Source organism: Myotis davidii, unplaced genomic scaffold (assembly GCF_000327345.1).
Source record: "Myotis davidii unplaced genomic scaffold, ASM32734v1 scaffold1323, whole genome shotgun sequence".
Taxonomy (NCBI): domain Eukaryota; kingdom Metazoa; phylum Chordata; class Mammalia; order Chiroptera; family Vespertilionidae; genus Myotis; species Myotis davidii.
The window spans coordinates 910,057-936,320 of NW_006294585.1; the positions used below are offsets into that span (position 1 = coordinate 910,057).

The window sequence follows — 26,264 nt, forward strand, 5'->3', positions numbered from 1 at the left end:
CACACTGGCCTTCCTCTTCCCCCAGTGCACCAACCTGTTCCTTCCTCGGGACCTTCATACATGTGCTTCTCCTTTTCCCTTTGCTTGCAACATGTGCATCTTCACTGACTTCTTGTCATTCAGATCTCTGCCCAAGACCACTTTCTCAGACAAGTTTTCCCCAATTACTCTCCCAAAAGTAACTGTACAAACCTTTTCCCTGAGGTTTTTTTTATACTATATCACCCTATCTTTTAATAAAGTTCTCTGATTTATCCATTTGGTTGATATTCCTGCCTGAACATATATATATATAAGCTGAGTGAGAGCTGATGTCTGGTCTGCTCTGTTTTGTTTGTTGCTATAGTGCCAGTGCCTCTAGTGGTGTTGGGCACATCCCTGGTACATAGTAGAATATGGAGAAATTTCACTTGGTAACATTGGCAGGAAAAGCGTTAATGCCAAGTGGTATATTTGACATCAGCCTGAAAAGGAATGGAGGATTTTCATAGGCAATAAGAAGTTTGGAAAAGAATTCCGGGAATGTGAAGTAGTATAAACCAAGATACACTCAGTGGAAATTGAGTAAATTATCCATGAGAGAAGAGGGGACTCGCTGTCCTCTCTCTGCCTCTTTACGTTCCCTCTTCAGCTCTCTAACATAGGCATTCTCCAGCATCTGTAATCGCTGCTCCTCTCACTTTCTCATTTTCTTCTCTGCCTAGTGTCCTAGGCAATCTCATACATTTATGTTTATGGGTTGAATTGTCTCCCCTCCCCTACCCAAATATATTGAAGTCCTTACTCCCGGGATCTCAGAATGTGGAAATAGAGTTATTGCAGATGTAATTAGTTCAGATGAAGTGATAATTAATTATGACTAATCATATCCTTATATGAAGAGGGAAATTTGGGCACAGAGATTTGGAGAAGGATGCCATAGGATGATGGAGAGGGAGATTGGAATGCTGTAGCAGGAGGCCAAGGAAACCCAAGGATTGCTGGTCAACCACCAGAAGCCAGAAAGAGGCAAGGAAGGGTTATTCCCTATAGGTTTTAGAGGGAGTGGGCCCTGCTGACACCTTGATTTCAGACTTTTAGCCTCCAGAACTATGAGTCAGTACTTGATGCTGTTCAAATTACTCATTTGTGGTACTTTGTAATGACAGCTCTAGGGAGCAATATTTAAGACATAGAGTGTTACAGCTATGCAAACATCTCTCAGATCTAGCTCCTACTCCAACCTTGCTTTGTAGTGAGTCCTGTGTGTCTTCAGCGGACACTAGCTACTTCTCCTGGCTATGTCTTATATCAGTTCCCACACCATTCCCTCGGGCATCCACACTTAACACTTAGAGTTAGTCATCTTTATCTTTGCACTTTGGTAGCCTGTCGTTTCCGATAGGAACTACTGTGTAGTTCTGTTGAGTCTATCTCTTAAATGCCTATCTATCAAATTCCCATTCCTCAGGGTTAATTTAACCCCATTAACTTTCACCAGAATTATCCAATAATTTAATTTCCCCCTTTGTCTTTTTTTAAGCCGGGGTGGTGAGGTAATCAAATGTTTGACCAAATATAGCAGGCTAATTTTTAAGTTGATAATTTTGTATGGTGCATGAATGATATTATAAATATCCAAATGGCCTTGGCAGAAAAAAGGTTCCCCACCCCTGAGTTAAGCCATTTGCTTCATTCTTTTTCCTTCTTCAACGCCACTCTGCTCACTGTCAGTCTAGTAACTTTCTTAAAGCAAATCTCTAATCGTGTCAATGCTTTGTGCAGAGCCCTTTCATGGCTTCCATGACCCACGGAATGATCCTTAGACCGCTGTTCAAGACGTTCCTCAATCTTGCTTTAGACGGCCTTTCCAGTGGTTTTAAAGTAACTTTCTACTTCTGAAGTAGACTCTTTCTTTAGACTGGACTACTTGCTGTTACCCAAATATGACCAATCCACTTCTTTGCTGGGAATTTCTTTCCAGATTTACCGATGCAATTGCTTCTTTCCCAGTCAAAAGCGACTCTGATGTCAATGCCGGAGTCTTGGTCTCCCGTGGTGCATATTACTTTGCTCCCATTGCCTAGCATAGCAGGTACTTAGTACATAGTCTTTAAAGACTGGGAGTGCCTCAAAGGTAAGGCCCAAATCAAAGCCTTACAGGCATCACTCAATGAATAAATAACAGGATGAAAGGAGCGTGAGGATCCATTTGCTTTAGTCAACACAAAACCATTATGTTTATTCAGTCATGAAGATAGACAACAAGACAGACTTTAATTAACATTATCTTGCCAGGGGCATATAGGAAAGACCAGAGAAGGGAGAGATTAGAAGCATGAAGATTAATTTGGCTAATGTTCTGATATCTCAGAGAAACTAAAAATGTGGACTTTTTGGTATTTGTGAATTGGGTGAAAAGGGAGTAAGATAAAGGGCATTGTAAAGAAAGAATCTACAGTACTTTAAGATGACTCAATATGGGATATATGGAAAACAAAGGAGTTAAAGAAGTTAAAAACAGAGGGAGAATGATGATATCATCCCCTGAACCGGGGAGATCAAGAGGAAGGTCAGTTAGAGGGGGGGGAGGATGAGTTCAATTCTAGACATACTGAGCTTGACATGATAGTTGGATATGGAGATTGAATTATCCAGCAGGAACAGAATCAGTACTCTGCAAACAGTTGGGGGATGGGGGCGTTGAGTCAGTTTCCTCAATTAATTTTAAAGACGCAGTGCAAAGAATGGCTTAAATACTTCCCAGAGGTTGTCCATTATTAATAATGGAGAAGTAGCTCCCCAAACTTCCCCTTGCTTCTCATAATAATACAAGTTTCCTGGATCTTACCAAAACCTTACAAGAAACGCTGTTGTTATTAAAAGTGTACATTCAATTCCCTTCTAAACAGGAAAAATCACAAATTAGCCCAGTAGGGCCAAACACTGGTCTCCAGGAACTTAATGATTTGAGAGAGAACATGCTGCTACCAACACATTAAGCTGCACAAATAGTAAACGGCAGGAGCAAATATAAGCATTTTCATGATTTTCAGAAAAAAAACAAAAAGGTTTTTTTTCTTCAAATTATTCATACTGCGGAAGCCCATAGACATCTTTTCTGACCCAGAGCTGGCCTAACCCTTCCGTTATTTCTACTTCTATTTTTTACTCTCCCATCCTGTGAGAACACGCATGTTGTGCAACAGAGAAATAAGACTACTGAGGCTGAAGGACTGAAGAGTTTTCATGTGTATACACATGAGCTCTCATGTAATTTTCACAAGAAAGCATTTATAATAAACTTTTTATTTTATTTTATTATTTCTTATTTTTTTTTTATTAATCCTCACCTGAGGATTTTTTCCCATTGCTTTTCAGAGAGAGTGGTAGAAGGGATAGGGAGCGACAGAGAGAGAAACATCGATGCGAGAGACACAGCAATTAGAGAGAGAGAGAAACACATTGATTGATTGCCTCCTGCATGTGCCTTGACTGGGGTCGGGAGCAACCCTGCGACCCAGGCATGTTCCCTTGACTGAGAATCGAACCCCTGACTCTTTGGTGCGCAGTCTGATGCTCTAATCACTTAGCCACAGTGACCAGGGCTTATAATGAAACTTTTAAAAAGGAAGGCCCTACTCCCAGGGATTGGCAAATTTGCTAGATGCTTGGCTCCTGGTTCTCATCAGAGAAAAGGAAACACAGCCCTGAAATTCAAGACCTGAACACCTCCTTCCATGCAGGATTGCTGTCCCTGTTAACAATTTTAAGTGTTTCTTACTCTAATGCTACGGGACTCAGGTATGAGCACACATGTGCATGTTTGCATTTGAGAAAGGGCTCAGAAAAACAAATCATGGTCTTTCCACCTGGGAAATGATTCTTTTTCTCCTCCTCCTCCTCCTCTTCCTCCTCCTCTTTCTCCTTCTCCTCCCCCTCACCCTCCTCTTCCTCCTCCTCCCTCTTCTTCTTGCCTTTGGCCAAGTAATCTTTATCTTGGGGACAATTAAGACAAAATGCATTTAACAAATACAATCAGTATAGAACCCCCATTTCTTGGCAGCTCTTGTGGACACAGCTGAAGCTTTCAGAGGTCTTTAAAAACCATGGCAACAAATGCCTTTGAAGGGTAAGCAAAGGTTCCAAATGTTTTTAATCGCTGCTGTTTTCATGCTACCACATCAAGCATTCTTCATTTTTTTCCATCTGATTGAAATTAAATTTCCAATTTCCAACTAAGTGGCACTGTCCCCCTCATGGAATTGACCATTTCCATTAAAGTGGTAGAGTATGAGCCCATATATAGTGCTTAAGCTCATCAACAATTCCATTAGAAAGCATTACTTACGAGTGGCAATAATTTTGCACAAAAGTTACAGGTAGCCTTTAATGGGCACATTTTCAAAGGGCACCGACTAGCCCTCAGAATAACGCGCTGACTCTGTTTTCACAAAACTTACCCCGTGGCCTAATCCTGCCTACGTGCTTCTCTCCTTCGTGGAAACCTGCTGTCAATACCTTGAAAGTGCTGTATCTTTCTAGAAGAGAATGGCCTGTTTCCCTGGTACTCATTCAAAGAAAAGTCACTTCTGAACTCTATGTTATGCTTCACTCTTTCAGAACCATGCATGAAGGCTACGGTCGCCTGGCTTTTTGGACCGAAAAATCACAATGTGCAGGAAAAAATCTATCTCATAAATCTGCCATCCACTTCATACAACTTTTCCTTTCTGTGATGTTAGTTCTCCACCCATGTGTGAGCGATGGAACAGATTTGATATGTTTAAAGGAGAAAATTGCCTTACTTGAGAAGAGCATACAGCGGGAAGGTGTTCCTATTATTTCCCCCACACGTTCATCTTCCTTTGGCTGAAATAAAAAGATTGTATCCTTCCAGCTGCTTAGAAATAAAGGAACAAAAAAATACAGTTTAATTATGAAGTCATAATTTTGCTGTGGAATAGATACTATTTCCCCTATTTTCTTTGAGAAAGAATATGTGGATTTTCAATTTCATACAAACAAATACCATCTGGACTTGGTCTGTTTGGCAGTTTCAAAATCATAGATCAGGAAGTATAGAGTGAATGAGTAGAGAAATTCTTAAGTCATCACCCAGGGCTGGGTTGCTCGATTGCACTGATCAGTACGATTTTTGTGTGTGATTGAAATATAAGCGCAATGATTTGAACGGATGGCTGCACCACGTCAGTGTAATCCATTAAGTGATGTGCAGGATGTTTTCTTTACCCACCAGAGAAGACAAATTACAGCCCTTCAGATAATCAGAATCCATAATTATTTTGTCCCTTTGACACTGCAGTTACTAAGAAAGGAATTCACTTAAAGGTAAATGTAATACTCTGGTTTCTCTTCGGGTCGCATAAAGGCATAGAAAAGGGCCTGTGCCGCCACTGTTAACCAAAGCCACGGTGGTATATTACAGTCACCGTGGAGATGGTTTTCCTCTATTTTATTTTATTTCATTTTTCTGATTGCTAGCACGCTCATTACTCTGAGTACACCCTTCCTTTCCCTGCAGACCAGCCCGCGCTCGCCTGTCCTCCCTACCTCATTGTTCGCCAGCCTTTGTGCTGGTCTCCTTTCTTATCAAGCTAATTTGCTCCAGGCCCTCCCCCGCCCCTAGTGGACTTGTTAGTCCTCTGCCTGTGTGTTCTGGTACATCCCATTCTTTCCTCTTCTCACCATCCAACCTAACTTCTAAAGGGTGGTCTCTCTCTCCATTTTGATTTTCCTTGTTGCACTCTTCTTAGCACTTGTGTACACACCTGCAGACCTCCCTGTCTGAGTGACAGCTTCTCGGCCACCCTCCCAAGAGGGCCAACTCTCTGAACCCAGGGACTGAAAATGGTTTTTCATGCAATGGATATTGATTAAATGGCCGTTTTGTTAGTACTGGGAGAGATGCAAATCCCCAACTCCAATTCAGGACTCAGCTTGCACACAGTTAGAAAGGTTGTGAATATACATTAAACCATAGAAGAGGTGAGCTCAGCACTACAAGAAATGCCTCAACACAGTCCAAAGGGACAAAGCTAACGCTCTGTGTTGACAGGAGGGAGCAGGTCCGGTGCTCCGGAGTAAACTCGGAGACATTCTGGGGGAGGCAGTGTGTAAATTGGTATCTGTCCGGTGAACCTAGCAGACAGTTCACTTCATCATAAGCATCCTGAGACTTGTTGTCAGTGGTTGCTGCCCACTTGTGCATGTTTAATACAGTAGCACATCATATGGCATTTTAAAAGAGTGTAATTTTCTTTACCATTTGTGATATATTTTAAAAACCTAGCCCGGCTGGCATGGCTCAGTGGATGAGTGTGGACCTATGAACCCAGGAGGTCAAAGTTCAATTCTTGGTCAGGGCACATGCCTAGGTTGTGGGCTTGATCCCCAGTGTGGGGCGTGCAAGAGGCAGCCAATCAATGATTCTCTCTCATCATTGGCATTTCTATCTCTCTCCTTCTCCCTTCCTCTCTGAAATCAATAAAAATATAGTTAAAAAAACCCAACCTATTTCATGCATATCTCTGCAACGCCCTCGTCTATATAATAAAAGCATAATATGCTAATTAGACCAGACATCCTTCTGGACATCCTTCCTTCCAGACAAAGCTGCAGTGGCCGGGGGCCGAGGCAGAGGTGGGGTTTGGGCCAAGGTCATTGCACGAATTTTGTGCATCAGCCCTGTAGTTATCAATAAATCTGTTATGGCCCTGACTGGTTTGGCTCAGTGGATAGAGCGTCGGCCTGCGGACTGAAGGGTCCCAGGTTTGATTCCAGTCAAGGGCATGTGCCTTGGTTGCAGGCACATCCTCAATGGGAGGTGTGCAGGAGGCGGCTGATCGATGTTTCTCTCTCATCGATGTTTCAAACTCTCTATCCCTCTCTCCCTTCCTCTCTGTAAAAAAATCAGTAAAATATATTAAAAAAATAAATCTGTTATGTATCCAAAGTTTGATAATACTTTGTTTCCAGGATGTAATGTGCTATTTCAACTTGTTTTTTGGAGTCTGACATGGGAGTGATGTTAATAAAAATCTGGAAATGTTCCTCTACAGTCATATATAATGTAGCTTTCATGAGGGTAGATGTATTTGATATTTGGTGTGAAAGAAAATAGTTGGTCCCCAGCTGAGACATGTTTAGGTAGGCTCATCTTATACTTCACAATTTTTATGTTTGCAATTTACTTGATTTTTTTCTCCTGTGTTTTTGATTTTATGAGATATGTATGAAAGTATGTTATTTAAAAAGTGACTAGAGACTTTTACTTCCAAGAGTTGATGTAAACGTTCCCATAATGTGGACCATTAGTGGAATATAAACTTAGATACATCCTTAATTTTTAAAACTATGGCAGTAAACTTGATCTCAGAGAAGGAAGAAAATGGTTTGATGAGCTTTTATCAACTACAAACAGGGTTTTCGAAGGATTTCAATTCCTCTCCCCTGCCCTCTCTCTACAATACTTCATCTTCAGGTTGATACTATTGATGCAATTGGTGAAACATGTGAGATAACAGCAATATATGAGTTCAGATCCCAGAAATGGGTTCTTTCCCTCTGCCACCTGGTCTGGCTGTGCTCCCTGCTGACTTACTGCAGGGAGCACAGCCAAGGAGGAGCCAGAGGGACAAGGTGTGTGTCAGTTCACCTTTGGGCTGAGGAGCCCCTGCTTTTGTTCTCAGGTCAACTTACTGAACCAATCAAGGGCAGCTGAGTCACAATCCTAATTTTGGATCCATTTTTCTTAGAAATACCAATACTGTTAAGGGCCCTGTGTACCATACACTGCTCATAAAGTGCTTTTTAGGGAGCCACTTTTTCTGAATACAAGAGAGGAGGAAGAGTTTGAGCTGGAGTCAAGGGTTTCTTGTAAACATTTTCTTTTATGTGTGTGTTTCCATGTGTACATGGACATACACACACACATAAGTGCATACATAAATATACATATTCACACATATATAGAGAGGGAAAGAAGTATATACAAACCTTGGAGATATGTACTGCAAAATATCAACAGTGACTATCTGTGAGTGATAGGACTATGACTAGATTTAATTTTTTGCCTATTTGCACTTTTATTTTTTCATAATAAGCATCTTTTACTTGTGTAATAAAAACACTATTTTAAAATTCATATTGCAATTCATTAATGTCACACTAGTTTTTTCTCTCCTCTTTCCTCAGTAGAGAAAGATTATTGCGTGTCTAGCACATCTTCATACCTTATTTTCAAAACATCTTTATTCTGTTCTTGCAGACGGACAAGTGCAGCTTTTATTTTCTTATTCATGAGCCCAAGTGAAATTGAGTCAGGTGGACATTACGTAGCTGAGGCCAGTGAAGTATTATTCCCTCTGAGTTGTTGAGAAACTATAGCAGAGGAGGTGAAAGGCCTTGTGTTAATGAAACCACCAGGAGTCCAGGTCTTTAGAGCAGTTGGCCAAACCAGAAAGGATGAAGTATTTCCATCATGTGGCCAGTGATTGTTTATCCTAACCGCACATCCCCAGGGGGAAGAGCCAGCCTGTGGGAGGGACTGGGGTGTCATAGGTTATTGACCACAGTTGCATGATAGTAGACCTGAAACCCTGTTGAAATAAAGAATTGCAATCCTGATGTCCAGAGGCAGCAGCTCTTTACTTCCTTTTCATATTTCTGAAGTCCCACAACATAAAAAAGTCTCCTTTATATTCCTAAATGATGTCCCCACCAGATCAAAATCTTCACATTTAGTTATTCAAGAGAACTATTATTAGTAAGAGATTTCCAGCATTGATCTGAATAGGGATGGATAACTACTGACATTTCTGAAGCTGTGAGTTGGAATGTGGTTTTCTTCCCTTGGTGTCTTAGCCTTTTGGACTATGCAGCAGTCAGCATTTCCCAGACCTTTCAAGAAAAAGGATCACTTTGAAAGGGGGTACAACCTGAGGGCATGACAACGGTCACACCCGTCCTCAGTGTCCCCTGATTGAGAAAACGCGTCCTCGCAAGCTTTCATTGCAGGAGTGTTGCTTTCCTATGCATTGCATCTGATGTTGTCATGAGGGCTACACACATAAGAGCTGGCTGCACATGGGGACTGCATGCATTAGTTGAGCAGACTGTGCACTACTGTATCTTCACCTTGATGGTCGGCCCTTTGCCAGAACTCCCTGTGCCCATTATACCAAAAGCGACTGATGACATGACCTCTAGCAATTCATTTTGCTCCTGTTTCTTCATATATAAATTTTGTATTTTTTCTTCTGAAAATAGTCGGGTAAAGGGAAGAAAAGTCCTCTTGAGTTTTCAAGAGTTGTCTTTGTCCATAATGGATTAAATCACTGTAATGGTTCTATTATTATTGTTGTTGTTATTATTATTATTATTACAGAAGACCTTAAGATAGAAAATTTCTCAGAGACAAGGAGCTGACTCTGGTCTTCTGGGATGAACTGTCTGAAGCCCCAGGGAGCTCTGAGATCTGTATGGGTATTGGTGGCTCGTGGCTACCCCAGGTCAGGCAATGGTAGCTGTGGTCGGCAAACTGCGGCTTGCGAGCCACATGCGGCTCTTTGGCCCCTTGAGTGTGGCTCTTCCTAAGCCTTAGGAGTACCCTAATTAAGTTAATATCAATGTACCTACCTATATAGTTTAAGTTTAAAAAATTTGGCTCTCAAAAGAAATTTCAATCGTTGTACTGTTGATATTTGGCTCTGTTGACTAATGAGTTTGCTGACCACTGGATAGGGCATCTCCTGTGATAATGTGCCCCTGTGAAGAGCTGTTTCTTCTTGCCTCAGGGAAGAAACAGAATATTTTATTGCATTAACTTTTAGAAATATCCAAAGAGTGACTCAGGATTTTTTTTTTAGAGATATTAAATTTTCTCACCTCTTTGATAAGAGAGCTCTTTTAAAAATGCTACTATCACTGAGCCCCTTTGCGCTTGTGTAGTTTGCGTGTGTGTGGTGAAATATGCTGGACTCATGAAACCATTGAAATAGACAAGGCGAGAAGGAAAGAAAGTGGGTGGAGCTGGAGACCAATGAAGGGTCACCCGTGTGCACCCCGGCATCTGATGTGGGCCGGCCGGCACCACATGGAAGGACTGTTTTGCCCAAGAAGAGCCAGTAGCCGGTTCAGAAGCAGAACTGGCAGTGATTCACAACAGATTGGGTTTTGAGGGAGAGGAAGGGATGATCCTGAGATGGTGAATCAGAATGACTGGAAGAACAGTGAGGCGGATGCTTGAAAAATATTTTAAGTGATATATTTGGACCTTTGAACAACAGGACCAGGGGTTGAATTTGAGATGTGTTTGGCCCATCACCTTGCCTCTTGATCCATTCCTGTCTGTTTTTAGTATTTCATTTGTGAATTCATACATTACTTTCAGTTGTTTCATTTTCCCCCTAAGGAGGTTAGCTTTGAATTTTAAATAGAAACAAGACCACATCACACCTTGTCTGGAGCCGACCTGCTAAGGACCACCCTTTTGCTTAAGACCATAACTGGATTAGGGATTGTTGTGATTTATAGTTCATGGAATTAAGTCATTTAAATTATTAATAGTACATTTGAAATGAAAGGAATAGAAATGAACGACTGAATCATTTACCAAGAAATAACAGATCAGATTGATTTATTTCTGCAAGACTTAGTAGAGATTTGTTCCTTTTTTAAAAACTGGCTTTGTTTCAGTTACCAATTAAGTGGAGTGAACTATTATAAAAAGGCATATGAGTCAGATTGCTGTCACATTCTTCTATGAAAATCTTCACAGGAGCAGTCAATATGGGGGGGGGGGATCCAGTAGGTCTATATGTGTCAGTAGGTCCAGAAGGGGTCATATTCATTAATATTTTCTTTTTTCTTTCTTTCACCTATTTTTTTAAACTTTCATGACTTACAATATAGACAATAGAACAACTATTCTTTACCCTCAATGTGTTTTTGTATTTTTAATCTGGATCATATTCTGTCCCAATTTATAAACTATAGCTAATAAAATAATTATTACATGATAATTTGCTTTACAAGCTATAAATTGTTATAGAAATATTAATTATCTTTATTATGCTAATCAACTGTGTAGTCTTAGAAAAATTATCCCATGTATTTGGACTTTTCATTTTAAGTGACCAAAATACTATTCAAACTAGCATTGGGGGAGGGGTAGGGTGGGCTGGGAATGAGTTTTGGTGGAAGCATTCTATTTTTATTATTATATATTTATATTGATTTCAGAGAAGAAGGGAAAGGGAGAGAGAGAAACATCAATGATGAGAGAGAATCATTGATTGGCTGCCTCCTACATGCCCCACTCTGGGGACGGATCCCCAAACCCAGGCATGTGCACTGACTGGAAATCTAACTGTGACCTCCGGGTTCATAGGTTGACGCTCAGCCACTGAGCCATGCTAGCCGGACTGGTGGAAGCACTCTTGAATGTCTTAGCTAGGGGTGCAGCCAGATTTCAGTGCCCCAGGCCCAGCGACCCAGAGCCTAGCAGGACCCCAGCCTTGCCTCAGTTTCTCTCTGTGTGCCAGCTCCATGCTTGCCGTAAATTTGCATTTCCCCAAAGGTGGGAAGCACGGCTGGCAACAGCTGCCACAGCTCAATCAGTGACATTCTTCCAGTAGCAAATACTAGGGAAGGACACTGATTGGCTCAGCTTTGGTCAGAGACACTCCCCTAAACCAACTGGTCCCGCTTTCCAATTGGCCACCATCATGAGGCAGAGCCACCTTTCAGAGGTGATCCTGGAGGCTCAGCCCATGTAGGGGGCTGTCCCACAGAAGCGAACAGCATTCTGAGCCATACACCCCGTTGTCATCTACTGTAGCCAATGTCTCCAATCTCCCATTTCCTCAATGAGAAATGGCCCAGTGATTCCTACTGGCGAGGTTGATGTAGTGGTTAGAGATCATGCTTAACCTACTGCGGTGCTCTGTGAAGAGTCATTGTCATCATCACCTCCATTGGCTCTATCGGGGTTCCTCTAGGATAGCTTTCTGCTCTGAAGCTAAGTAGAGCAAATGCCTTAACGTTTCATTATTTTGCTTCTAAATAGATCTGTACCTCTTACTTCTTAAATATGGAATTTTTCTCATATCCACACCTGAAAATGAGTTAATATTTCCACTACAAAACCAAAAGAAGAAATTCAGAGTTTTGTCAATATCTCTGTGGATGTTTACCTCTTACTTATGCTTCTTCAGTTTATAGAAAGTCAAGCTTCAGAGAGCAGAGGCAGTGTGTCTCTGGGTCTCTTAATATATTAGACATATAGCTTCTTGCATCCAGCAGAGAATTACATTTCCTTGAATAAATAAACTTGCATCATTGTTGTTACCGCTATAGCACTTCTTTTTAAAAAATATATTTTTGTTGATTTCAGAGAGGAAGGGAGAGGGAGAGAGAGATAGAAATATAAATGATGAGAGAGAATCATTGTTCACCTGCCTCCTGCACATCCCACACTGGGGATTGAGCCTGAAAACCAGGCACGAACCCATGACTTCTTGGTTCATAGGTCGATGCTCAACCATTGAGCCACTCCGGCCAAGCTATATCACTTCTTTTTGTAAAAATTTTAACTAGACTTCCTTACTTAAAATATACTTAAAAAAGGAAAAATAGTGTTTAACTTCCATAGTGTGGATTTAGAGGCAAACACTTTTTAAATTAAAACTTGTTGGATGCAAAAATTACTGGAGTAGACTTTCTTATGGTGGGGTGAGTCCAAAGAGTCCATCTCTTGCTGTGCCTCTGAGAGTGGTACCAAATAATTCAATCTCTTTAGGAAGGCATTTCCAGTGAGTGGGCTCTGCTTCTAAGCTAGTCTAGCATTTGTAGTAAATCAGAAAAAACACACCATACTTTATAATAACCTTTATAATTGCCACTTCAAAATGGGAATTTGGACTGGCACAAAATTATTAATCAATAGAGAGTAGATTTCAAAAAGGTAATTATACCAAATGTAACACTTGAAACGTATTCTGTTAAGTAAAATATAGTTCCTCTTTCCTGTTCTCCTGTGTAAGCAGTTGGGATAATTCAGGTACTGGATCAGGATTTGGAGTTCAGATCCACTTAACAGTTTTGGGCTGATTTCTGACTGTAAATGACGTTGGTTCTTTATCTTCTTGACAGGAGAGGCAGCAGTGGCCCTAGCAGGTTTGGCTCTGTGGTTAGAGTCAGCCTGTGGACTGAAGGGTTGCAGGTTTGATTCCAGTCAAGGGCATGTACCTCAGTCAGGGAGCGTGTGGGAGGCACCAATCGATGTGTCTCTCTTACATCGATGTTTCTCTCTCTCTCCCCCTCCCTTCCATACTCTCTAAAAATCAATGGAAAAAAAATCCCCAGGTAAGGATTCCCTTCCACTCTCTCTCAAAATCAATGGAAAAAAGATTTTCGGGTGAGGGTTATAAAAAGACCAAAAAAAAAAAAAGAGCCCAGTAGTAAATTATTAGTCTAGTTTTTAGCTCTTGTCATGGAGGCATATTACAACATTTCCACATTCCTGGACAGTTAGGCTGGGATTCTCGGTTGTTTAAAAAGGTGTTTGAATGTATTTTGTCAAGAGGCTTGATTCATGGCTATTTTTCTTACATTTTCGCTTGCTTTTTCAAGCGTTCAAATAGTTCCCAGGCCTGACAGCTGGGCTTATGCTGATTGGAGTGATTTTTTTTGGATAAGATGAAGTATTTCGGGTGATTACACTTGACTGCATAAATGTAGCCTCACAAGTTATGTGACTTGAAGAGCATTGGTTAAGGGTAAAAAAGGATTGCTTAACTACTAAGAAAATGACAGGTTATTACAAGTTGGTTTGAGGGTATTGTCGTTCAGGTGCTGTCCCTACAAATTTGAGCTCCTCTGGCCTGGAAATCTAACAATAACGACGGTTAATGTTTCATGAGTCCTCACCCTGTACCAGGCTCTATGTGACGGGGTTTAAATGCATCCTCTCATTTAATCCTTGGAAGTTAGCATGATAATTACTCTCAGACAGATGAGGAAACCGAGAAAAAACCGTTGTGGAACCAGCTGGTGAGACAAGAGAACCCACGTGTTCTGTGAGCCATTGTCTTCTCTTGCCTTCCCTCAAGGCAGGGATGCTTCTAAGAGGGAGACTGGAAGTGAGGGCAGCCACCTGACCAGAACTGGCTCCTTGTCCTGCCAGGTTCACAGGCAAGAAAAGGGGACACAGAGTTTCCTGGAGTTAGTCCTGCTTGCTAAGGGGAAACGGGGCTGCCCCAAGCATTGGGCAGGGCCCAGACGGCCCAGGTGCCTGCTGTAGCCCATCAGGCCCAGGGTGAAGGGTGAGGATGACCCTGCTGGGATGCAGGTGTGGGTCACTGGGAAGCAAGGGTGCCGGCCAGGAGGAGTCACAGATATACAGGATGGCTCTGTGACAGGAGCAGGAGCGCGCGGGAGCCTCTGCTGCTGTCAGGGTCTCTGCTACTGTCCTTTGCTACCGTATCTGAGGATCGAAAAACACAGCTCACTCTCAACCTCTGTCCTGCTCTCTGTTAGAGAAATGCAGCCCTTTCCCCGGCTGACCAGGGCCCTGGTGGTTACGCTAATTGCCCAGTCTGTGGACTGCAGGGTGGAGAGAAATAACCACAGGACGGGATGATGGAAGCAGAACCAGAGAAGAATTGGACATTGTTGATGCTGGGCTCGTGTCGGTTAGAAATTTTAAAGAAATTTTTTGATTATTCAAAGAAAATAAAAGGTAATACACATGGCTAAATGTTAAACAGTACAAGATGGCACATGATGAAAAGTGTAGGACTTCTCGTCCCATGCCAAAACCCATACTTCTTTTCTCGAGAGATAAGCACTATTAACAGTTTCTTCCAAAAATTATACACACACACACACACACACACACACACACACACACACATGTATATATATGTATGTATAGATGTATAGTCTGGTAACATAAGTGGCATTATACTCTATACATTATTCTGTGTCTTGCTTTTCTTACTGAATAATATATATTGGAGATTTTTCCATATCAGTACCTACAGGTCTCATTTTTAAATGGCTAACGCCCATAGTAATGCCTTCTACTGGCACAAAGTTGTATGGTTGACCAAGCGTTTATATATATTGTCTCTCTGGGCCTCCTAGTAGCCACCGGGGGTCACATGGAGTCAGGGACTCAGAGACAAGTCAGTGCTCCTGGTACCACAACCTTTCCTCAACGTGCCCGTGTTCCTCCCATTGGGCGCAGTGACCTCAGGAGGAGGCAGACGCTCTTGAAACAGTAAAGAAAATGCCAGGGTGGCACCCCGAGAAGCCAGCTGAAGAGGAAACGAGGACCTCAGGGAAGTGAGAAGAGAGAATAATTGACATTTAGAACTAGAATGGGTCCTAATGATCCACAGATCCTTCCCATCCCTCTTATAGCTGAGGACCTGGGGCCAAGACATCCAAGCAGTTAGGTCATGTTCAGGTCAAGCAGTTAGGTCATGTTCATTCCTGAGGCTAGTTCTGGGGCAGGGAGGAAAAGGAGACTCTGGATTTTCCCAGGCTCTCTTGTTCTCCTCCTTAGAATGCGGTGTGGACAAGTGTGTAGACTGAGAAGCCCAAGCGCCCTTGAGACATGAGACTCCTTCCGAGCACTGTGAAGTAGCCCAGCTGAGCGTTCTCCCCACGGGGCAGTGTGACCACCCAGACGTGAGCTGTCTGGGTGCCCAGGCCATGCAGATTTTAACGCCACTCTGCCTCGCACCCCTTCATTTCCTGAGCATCTAGTGCTCACACAGCTCCCCTCCAGGCTGCAGGGCTACGACGGCCTATGTCAAAGAAACTGTCCCCAGCCATGTGGACCACAAACTACACAAAATTATCTATGCTTCTTTGGCTTAAATTTACCATGCAAATAAGTCAAATAAATACAAAACAGATCTCCTTATGCATAGGTTTTATTTTACCCAGCAGCCATCCTGTAAAGGTTCGTCGGCAATACAACGAATGAAACCCACTTCCATTTGTTTTTACTTGTTAAGTGAAATGGTTATTCAAGCTGAGAAAATGCACTAGTTGTTCTTCTTAAGCCTGACAGGCTGTCATTGGGTTTGTTTCCTCACTTTTAAAAAGACTTAAAAAAGAAGAATGACCAGAGTCATGTGTTAAATGTGCTAGAAGACCACTGAATCAGAAACTCCTGCCCTAGCCGGTTAGCTCAGTGGATAGAGCATCTGCCTGTGGACTGAAGGGTCCTGGGTTCGATTCTGGTCCTGGGCACATACCTCTGTTGCAGGCTCGATCCCTGGCCCTGGTCGGGCATGTATGTCTCTCTCACATCGATGTTTCTCTCTCTCTCTCCCTTCCACACTCTCTAAAAATCAATGAAAAAATATCCTCAGGTGAGAATTAAAAACAACAACAAAAAGCTCCTGCATCTTCTTTCATTACTTTTATCAGCATGCCTGGGAGGAACTTTGCCGAGGGAGTGCCTTTTGGAGGGCTCCTGCAGATGGACGAAACCCCTTATGTTAGCAGTTAGATGGTCAAAAGTCTACAAGGGAACATTCAGGGGTGGCAGCTTGAGGGGCATTCACATTCCGCACCACACAGGCATTAATACACATGGTCCTCCACTCTCTCCTGCAGCACCCACGGCCCAGTAGTGGGAAGTGGGACTCTGTACTTATTAGCTGTTCTGAGAATCCAGGGCAGAAGCACAGCTCTGCTCAGGGTCTCTGAGCTTTACCCTCTTGTCTGAGCGCCAGGCCATTTTCCTCCACTTGATTCTTTAGCTTTGGACAAAGGCAGTTGGAAATGGTTTCTCCTGCTGTAGGATACCAGTGTTCAGACGTTAAATGACTCCAGGTAGAAAGAAAGCTTGGGGGTGGGGGAAGGAAGGCAAGCTTGGCAAACCCCCTGCAAACAATTGAACAGAGCAAAGGAGAGGGGCCTAGAAATGAGCTAATCCCACCCGTTGTCACACTGTTCTCCTTTGTTTGACGCTTACCTATTGTCCCAGAAAGACAATTTCAGGAAGTCTTTTCTTGGGCTGTGCAACAGCACTTGCTACTTGTTGAGCCCCAAGAGGCATTCTTTAAACTGGTTTATTGTCTCAGGTATTACAATGAGATGGGGGCCACTGATTGCATTATATTTTCCTTTATTGCAGCTGTTGGTTTGATCCTGTGCCAGGTGCTTAAACCAACTGTGGTTTTGCTGTTGGCAAGCGAGGCAGGACAGGAGAAGGACCATGGCCCTGGCCAAGATGTTTAGCAGACTGGGGTCTGCCCAGGGCAAATGGATAGAGGATTTCCTCTTTACTTCATTATTATTTAGAAAAAGCCACTCTCCTGGACTTTTCTCCTTCCTGGAATTCCTGGACATGGTTTTCCTTTAAAACCATACTTGGATGTAAGAAATGTTTTTATTTCACTTAAAAATTGGGGTAAAATGCCAATGGAAGGTGGAGTTCACTGATAAGACGTACTAGAACTGACAAGATGTGGAAAACAATTTGGGATGCATTATTGTCATGCCGTTTTTATTTGTGCCTCATTACGTACAGATGTGGTTGTGAAATAGTTCAAACTATGACATACTGGAAGTCCTCACTGGAGAGTTAGGAATGTGTTCAATGAGACAGCCAAATTCTGTTTCATTTTGTTTGGCTCATTACATCAGCTGTAAGTAAAAGAATATTAACTTTAATACCTGAGTCAAATTTGTTTCTAAATAGAATAGCATATTGTTCTTTCACAGAATACAACTTTCTTACTTATTTCATCAATACCTTGCTCTCTACTTTCTTTTCTCTGTTCATGCTGGAATGTGCTGAATTGTTTTGCAGGAAGGTTTTGATAATGTTATGTCACAGTCTCCTGATGAATATATTTCATGTGGTTCATTTCTTGTATATGGGAGTGTTAGGTTCTGGAAATAATTTTATTGCTGCTTCTGAAATGACCTTCCAATGATATGATATAGTAATTGCATTAGGGAATTCTCTTTGTATTATAGTTCTAAGTACAACACTGTTTGGGCATTCTGGTTCCGTAGTTATGGAGTTCTTTCTACTTCACCAACCCTACTGTTGTGTTCCTAGAGGATCAAGGACTTGAGAATGACACAGACACTGGAATTTAATGGCAGCTCTGCCCATCTACTAGCCGAGTGGCCTTGAGCTTCTACAGTGTGGGAATTCCAGTAACCTAACTGGTGTGATGCTGAGATGAGTCCAAGGGCTGACATCATCTAGCATGATCCCGGCCCATAGAAACACCTGGCCAACGCTGCTAGCTAGTCCTGGGCCCTGTCACACAGAAGACAACCTGCACAGGCCAATTGCAAAGTTACCACCTGGATTCCTTTTCCTGCCCTTCCTCGTGTAGATGCTTCTTATACATCCCATTTCATTTTTAAAAAACTCTGGTAAAATAGACATACAAAAATTTATCATTTTTTTTCTTTTTTTAAAAATATATTTTTATTGAGTTTTTACAGAGAGGAAAGGAGAGAGATAGAGAGTTAGAAACATCGATGAGAGAGAAACATCGACCAGCTGCCTCCTGCACACTCCCCACTGGGGATGTGCCCGCAACCCAGGTACATGCCCGTGACCGGAATCGAACCTGGGACCCTTCAGTCCGCAGGCCGACGCTCTATCCACTGAGCCAAACCGGTTTCGGCAAAAATTTATCATTTTTAAGTGTACAGGCAGTCCTCGGGTTACGTCGGACTCGACGTATGTTGTTTCATTGCTATGTAGCCATCTCCCATTTATTTATTAAAAAAAAAAGTTATGTCATTTTGACATGTGCTTTATGTTTTTATTATTTATTTACCACAAGTAAAGGTCAGGGATTGTCATCTTTCTTTTAAATTTTTTACTGTTCACTCCATTACTGCTGAGTATGTGCTCCATGTGAGTGACGTAGGTGCTTATGTAGGTGAGTTCCGACTTACGGCACAAATCGCGTTACATGGCACCGTAGGAACGGATCTCCCACGTACCCCGAGGACCTACTGTATAGTTCAATGGCATCAAGTACATTCACATTGTTGGATAACCATCACCACTGCCATTTCCAGATCTTTTTTATCATCCCAAATGGTATCTGTACTCATTGAACCATAGTTTCCAAGTCCCTCTTCCCGATACCTCTTGGTAACTGCTATTCTACTCTCTTTCTCTATGAAATTGGCCACTGTAGGTATTTCATACAAGTGGAACATATTTGTCCTTTTGTGTCTGGCTTATTTTATTTAGGATAATATCTTAAAGTTCATCCAAGTTTTAGCATGTGTCAGAATTTGATTTCTTTTTAAGGCTGAATAAAATGCCATTTGATGTATGTACCACATGTTATCATCTATCTTGTTGACTATAGTGAATAGTGGAGTTATGTACATGGGTGTACAGATAGCTGTTTGAGCCTCTGCCTTTAATTCTTTTGGGCATATAGCCAAAAGTGGAGTTTCTGGATCATATGAACTCCAACTTCATTTTGACATGACTCCCATGCTTCAGAATAGCCTAGGGGGTACTTGTTTGTTGGCGTGCTACTAAAATCTCCAACACAGCATACTTAAAGTTCCACCTCTTCTTTCCAACCCTCTCAAATCAGATCCTTTTTCTGATTAATATTAAGAACAATTTTTTAAGACACCCTGGCATAAACCACTAGAATCTTTGACTTTTTCCTCCTCCTCTAGCCCTGAAAATTTGGCAAAGCTATTTCAAGCTTTTTTCACATCTTCTCTCTGTCTTGCATACTTTACTACTACTCAGAGATGATTAGTGCATATTTTGGTATGAATTTTTTTTGTTGTTGGCTTAACTTTGGATACTTTTAATCCTTCATTTTTTAATGAAAATAATACACTCTCATTTTCATTAAAAAATCTTTTGAGCTCTCATTTCTACAACAGATTCCCAACCAGTCTTCCTTTCCTTTTTACTATTGGGTCCCAACAACATTACTGTTTGGACCAGTTCTTCAGTTTTACCAGACAACTCCCATAACACTCTTCCCTTGGACCATGGTAAATAAATATGTATAGCATGACCAAGATAAAGCATCCCTCATAAATTGGGGGTTGGATTAGATGGAGTTGGTATAGGAAGCCAATTTGTTTCTCAGTGTGCAAGGGAGAGCAAGACTTCTGTTCCTCCGTACAATCATGTCCGAGAGAGTTGTACCTTCCATTTCATCCCTGGGATCCAGGTCAACATTTATTGCCCGAAGAATTCAGGCAATTTGTATTGGCCTTACACAGTATTAATCTTACAGATATGCTAGATAGAAAACAATGACATTGGCTCTACTAATTCTTCACTTTTTACTTCCCTATGCACGGGCTCCTTAAAAAACAGAATACTCAGCGGACAAGCAATTGTAGACAATTGTTGCCTCTGGAAAGTAGATAACAGTTCCCTTTGGGCAAGTTGGGCCTTCCATGTATGAAGGTTGTTAGGATGCATAAGAGTTTGACCTCTGTAATGAGGGAGACCTTGCTTCAAAACCATTCTCTGCCACCTTCTTGCTGTGTGACTTTGGACAGGGTTTATAGCTTTTATCATAGTTTTGCATCTGTACGATAGAGATTAATATAATTTCTTCCTCAGAAAGTTGCTGGTCTAAATGAAAGAATCCACACATAACACAGTACATTTAGTACCCAACAGGGTCGGTTTCTTAGCAGAGAGAATATTGGTCGGACTCTCTCATGCACTTGCCTCCCAGACAGGAAGTGAGCATAAGTGTGAAATGAATAAGCTGAGGAGAAACGTCTGCTGGAAGTTCCCACTCAGGGAGGGGTGGTTACTAGTTTATAGACCAGTGCTTTGAAACTTCATGAGCAGATCCTTATGATCTTCTCACCGCTTGGGCTCAAAACTATGTTTTGACATGTTTTCTGGACCTTAACACCTAAAGAAAAATATAACCTTTTCCCAATCAAACTAAAGAGTCACTGATTTCTTTTTGAGCAAATTTATGTAGGGTCCTGTGATTTCACATTCAACCTGAAGCTGTATTTCATACTCCAGATACACACATATTGGTACTTAAAAGTAGAAAGAAATACAGATTTTGACATCTTATTTGACATCTTAAACTATTTGCACATAACTACTGGATGCTTTGAACTCAAACAGAAGTTAATTTTATGCAAATATGCAATGAGAATCTTTAATAAGAGACTGTAAAAGAAGCCAAGCAGGTATAAAAGTATAGGACTCTGAAAATAAAATATTTTTGTTGGGAACTTCCAATGAAGCTTTTAGATAGATTAGGTAAAATTGGCTTTTATTTGATTTGTGGGTGCTTAAACATTGGAGAGTTAATTTATCTTTAATTTGAGAATTCACTTTCATTTCCATGCCTTACAAATCTGAACAGTTAGCTATGTGCTCATATGTGCTTTAAGAAATGGTAAGTGTTTATTCCCTAACTAGAGGCCCAGTGCATGAAATTCACGCTGGGGGGCGGGGGGCAGTGTCCCTCAGCCTGGCCTGCACCCTCTCCAATCTGGGACCCCTCAGGGGATGTTCAGGCTCCTGTTTAGGCACGATTTTGTCAGATATCCCTCTCACAATCTGGGACCGCTGGCTCCTAACCGCTTGCCTGCTTGCTGGCCTGTCTGATCACCCTAACCACCTCTGCCTGCCAGCCTGATTGCCCCCTAACTACTCCCCTGCTGGCCTGATTGCCCCCAACTGCCCTCCCCTGCCGGCCTGATCACCCCTCACTGCCTCTGCCTCGGTCCCCGCCACCATGGCTTTCTGGAAGATGGCCGGTCTACCTGGTCTAATTAGCATATTACCCTTTTATTAGTCTAGATGGTGCAAAACCTTTTACTAGTTTTCATACTTGGCTTTTGGTCTAACCTCATGAAAGACTCCTTTATTTTGATGCATTCCTCTTCAACCCCCAGAGTACTATGTCTAGCTTTATTGAGCTCATTTTAAAAAATAAGGGTTGTGGCATCAGATGACATCCCCACGAGCAGTGCACAAAGGTTCCCTTTTCTCCACATCCTCACCTGTTTGTTTTAATTTGCTGTTTTCATATTTCTTTTGAATCTCTGAATATGGGTCACTGCTTATTTTTGTAACTAACAAATGCAGGCTTTCTCTGGAATGATAACAATGCAGACACAACTGCTGCTGAAAGAGGAAAAGTAAGAAGAAATGGAGGGACATAAGGTCAAGAGAAAGAATCCCAGGGAAGCTTGGGAAAGAGCCGTTGCCCCAGGAGCTGTGGGTTACCTGCTAATTTCTGCTCCCAGAAGTCTTCTCTCCCTACCTTTCAAGCTTCCTGCATGTTTCACTCTCTTGGCTCTCCACTTCCTATTATTCAAGCCCTACACTGGCCCAAAGGCTTTCTATATTTAATTTTTGGTGGGTGAGAAAATAGTGATTATATCTCCAAAACTTCACCTGAACCTCACATCTTGATTCCCAGCTTTTATGCTTCATCCAGGCCTCTGCAAAAGGAACTTTTGGGCCAACCTGGTCACAGGCACCCAGAGTTCTTCAGTCTCTTCAGTAAAAACGCTGTATGTTTCATTAATACCATTGCTGTGAGTTGTTTTTTAAAAAATGAACTCCACTTCAATTGAAGCATTTTCTCATGCATTGTTTTCACGAAACCAAATAATAAAATTTAAAAAGAAGTTTCTTCTTGAACCTACTGAAGTCAGTTGCTTTAATAACATACCTTTACCACGTTATGCTCTTTAGGAAACGGATGTTTGTTGTTTTCTTTCTTCTGATGGAAGTTGAAGACTTACAAGTAATTGTTAATGGTGTTTGAGTAAGAAGACTTTGTTTTAATGGTATATGTCAAATATGTAGCTATTAATTTTTCTTGTTGCCAATTTATAAATTCTAAATTTTATTGTGGTTCAGGCAGGAGAAAACTTAGCTTTGTCACAAAAGGTTTATATTAGGAACATGATTCTGTTGTTCATTTTGTTAAGGGGTGAATTCAGTTGCACAAATCCAGAGATTTATGTTAGTTTGGGAATTCCATGTGGTTCTATAGCCAGCTGGCCTTGGACCCAATTTAGTTCTCCCATCTTCTGGCTTGCAAAACAACAGCTAGCTTTGGGAGAGAGAGTGAATCAAAGTAATTTTTGGTTCAAATGATTATTGACTATTTTCTTCTGAAGCTTAATATAAATTCATTTTCTTAGAGTTTATGTAAATCAACATGTACTGCATACAACACTATGTTTAGACCAAACACTAAGTTTCCTTGAGGTGTCAGAAGAACACACTTTCTGCTTAGAGTTTACATCTGCCCTGGTAAATTTGTTTCTGGTTCTATTATTTCCTCATTTTGGCCCTCTTGATAAGGACAATCAAATGCCTGGATATTTGAAGCAGTGTGTGGTCTCTTACTAAAGTTACAAGTTTGTAACCCTGCTGTAGTTGGCTGGTTTCTGGTAAGCATTTGGAGAATGAGATGTTAATTTGATCAGGTGCCTGTTTATACAATGGCTTTTATCATATATCTAAAGATGGAGAACCAAGTTTTATGAGACAAACACTTCTTGTAAAGTCCCTACTCCACTATATTCTAATTGGGCCAGACCCTTATGCTAAATAAAGAACAGAGAGTTCTGTGGTTCAAACATTTCACTACATGTTGCCTTTGTAAACGGGAAAATAGAGACTTAAGGAGAGACTCAATTAGAGGGTGGAATACATATCCCCCCCTTTTTTTCTGAATGGGAAACACATTTAAAAATAGTCACCTATCATCTGCTTAGTCTAAATTCAGGATATGTCCCCAAGGAGTATAAGGATTTAGACGTATATAAATGGACTTCTCTGTAAAAACATGCCAGTGTTTAGTCATTTGTGAAGTTTAATATTCTGCATGCTATACACCAGATTTTTTTTTGATGGATAAAGAAATAGAAGTGATTTCTAAGTTTTGGAACAGAAACTTCAAGTAGGCAATTAGATAATGCACCCAGAGCTCCAAAAAGAGGGTGGACTGGGAGTATATACTTGTGAGTCATTTAATGACAGTGCCTTTAATGACAGTGGAAACTATAGGTGTGGAATAGATTATTTCATCGGGAGAATATTAAGTAGTAAAAGGAGAAGAGGGCCTGACACTGAGCCTTGTGCAAGTCTGGCTTCATGTTGGGTGGTGAATCTGCAAACAACATGGGGAAGTCACAGCCTGAGGGGTAGAGGAAGTCTAAAAGAGGTGTTTTGTTGTTGTTGTTTTTGTGATGGAAGCTAAAGGAAAAGAAAAAAGCATGTTTCAGGAGGAAGGGAGGAACCATTTGATGCTTCTGATCAAGTATAATGTTGACTGAAAATACCTTTTTAATTAAGCAATGACCGTCATTGGTGATATCTGAGAAGCTGCTTTTGTGGGCCAACTAAGGTGGAAAACAGATTGGCATGGGTTGAGCTGTGCAGGAGAGGGGAGGAAACAGGATTCCTGGAGTGTAGACATCTCTGTGGATTTGAATTGCCAATGAGGGGCAGAATATAAGATGGAAGTTCAGTAGTGATGTGGGATCGAGGGAGACCTTTTCGTGGGACAGACCTGCATGTGATAAAAGCCAATGAAAAAAGCATTTGAGCAAGAGATTCAAAAACCAAGAGAGAAAAGAAAGAGGATCAATAATAAAGTAATAGTAATTAACAAAAACAGTACTTATTGAGTTCTCACCATATCTGGGACACTGTGGTAAGCCCTTCACATGTATTCTCACATTGAATTCTTAGAATAATGTTATGTAGTGGGTACCATTCTTTTCTGTAGGTTAAAGAGAGGGAAAAGGAGCCCTGGACATGGTTACTGACTTGGTCAGTGTCCTCCTACTAGTAAGTGATGGACTAACCCACCAACTGAAGGACTGAACTTCGCCGACACCCAGCTCACCACCCCAACTTGAATTTAGGTGTCCAGGCTTATTTGAATACCTGCTTAAAGATTCTTTAAATTGTGTTTAAAATGTCACTTTGAAACTCTCTGAAATTTTAAGTTTTATTTTGATAATAATTTTATCTAGTGGGTCTGGTCAGAAAAAAAAAAAGGTTTTATCTGCTGAGACTATCTAACCTTGTGAGTGTATGTAAAACATTATGCCCCCAAATACAAGCTGTGTGAACTTGCCGCAGTCTTTTGCAGCAAGGGTTCAGAACCTGGAGAAGGGGCTGTGCATAAATGGATATACTAGACAAGAAATATAAATTCAGAAGGCATGGGGGAAAGCCAGGCGAAGATCTCACCCTCTAGTGGCATGGCTCACTGAATCTCTGGACCCATCAGCTTTTTATTTACTGGAATACACATTTGCCCTTTAGCAAAGCAAACAGACATATCAAAGGTAAAGTTTGGTAAACAGTAAAAGATTATCAGTTTAGGGCAGCGGTTTTCAACCTGTGGGTCGCAACCCCTTTGGGGGTCGAACAACCCTTTCACAGGGGTCACCTAAATACATCCTGCATATCAGATAGTTACATTACGATTCATAACAGTAGCAAAATTACAGTTATGAAGTAGCAACGAAAATAATTTTATGGTTGGGGGTCACCATAACATGAGGAACTGTATTAAAGGGTCGCAGCATTAGGAAGGTTGAGAACAACTGGTTTAGGGGATTGCCTTCAGCCACTATTGTCTTGACAGAACAATCAGTGCATAGTTTTTAGCCCTTGCTAGAAGCCCAAGGTCCATCAGCCTTCTGAAGGACTTCTTGCGTAATTATGACCTGCTGGTCTTAGCATCCAGCGTGAACTGAAGGTGATTTGCTCAAAGAACTCCTAAAGCACTTGGCTGAGGCAGAAATTAAGTCTAGGAGGTTTTGGGGTTTTTTTTTGCATTTACAAAAGGACTGAAAAAGGATGATGGACTGAGGTAACAACATAGTAAGGCCAAACAAGTGATATGAAAACATCCTCCAGGCAGCTTCACTTGTAGATTATGACTGCCTACGTTTCTTGAAAAAAAATATTAATTCTGTCCTCTTGCTTTTAATAGGACATAATGACTACATGTGTCCGGCTACCAACCAATGCACAATTGATAAAAACAGGAGGAAGAGCTGTCAGGCCTGCCGACTACGCAAGTGCTATGAAGTGGGCATGATGAAAGGTGGTAGGTAACTTCGATACAGGGTGTCCACTCCCAATGGATGTCTGTGTTTGCTACTCAGTGCTGGCTCTTTCTATTCCAGTAACCATGGGAGTTTAGTGTTTTCTCTTTTAATACGTTTTTTCCCCCTATTCTCATTTTTTT

The 26,264-nt window shown here is 41.5% G+C and overlaps 1 protein-coding gene across 1 annotated transcript in view; it reads left to right on the plus strand.

Moving 5' to 3' along the window:
• Positions 1–26,264, plus strand: part of ESR1 (estrogen receptor 1) — a 196,138-nt gene that overhangs the window by 24,696 nt on the left and 145,178 nt on the right. Inside the window, 1 exon segment of the mRNA XM_006779331.2 lies at positions 26,007–26,123. Coding sequence (XP_006779394.1) covers positions 26,007–26,123 — 117 coding nt within the window.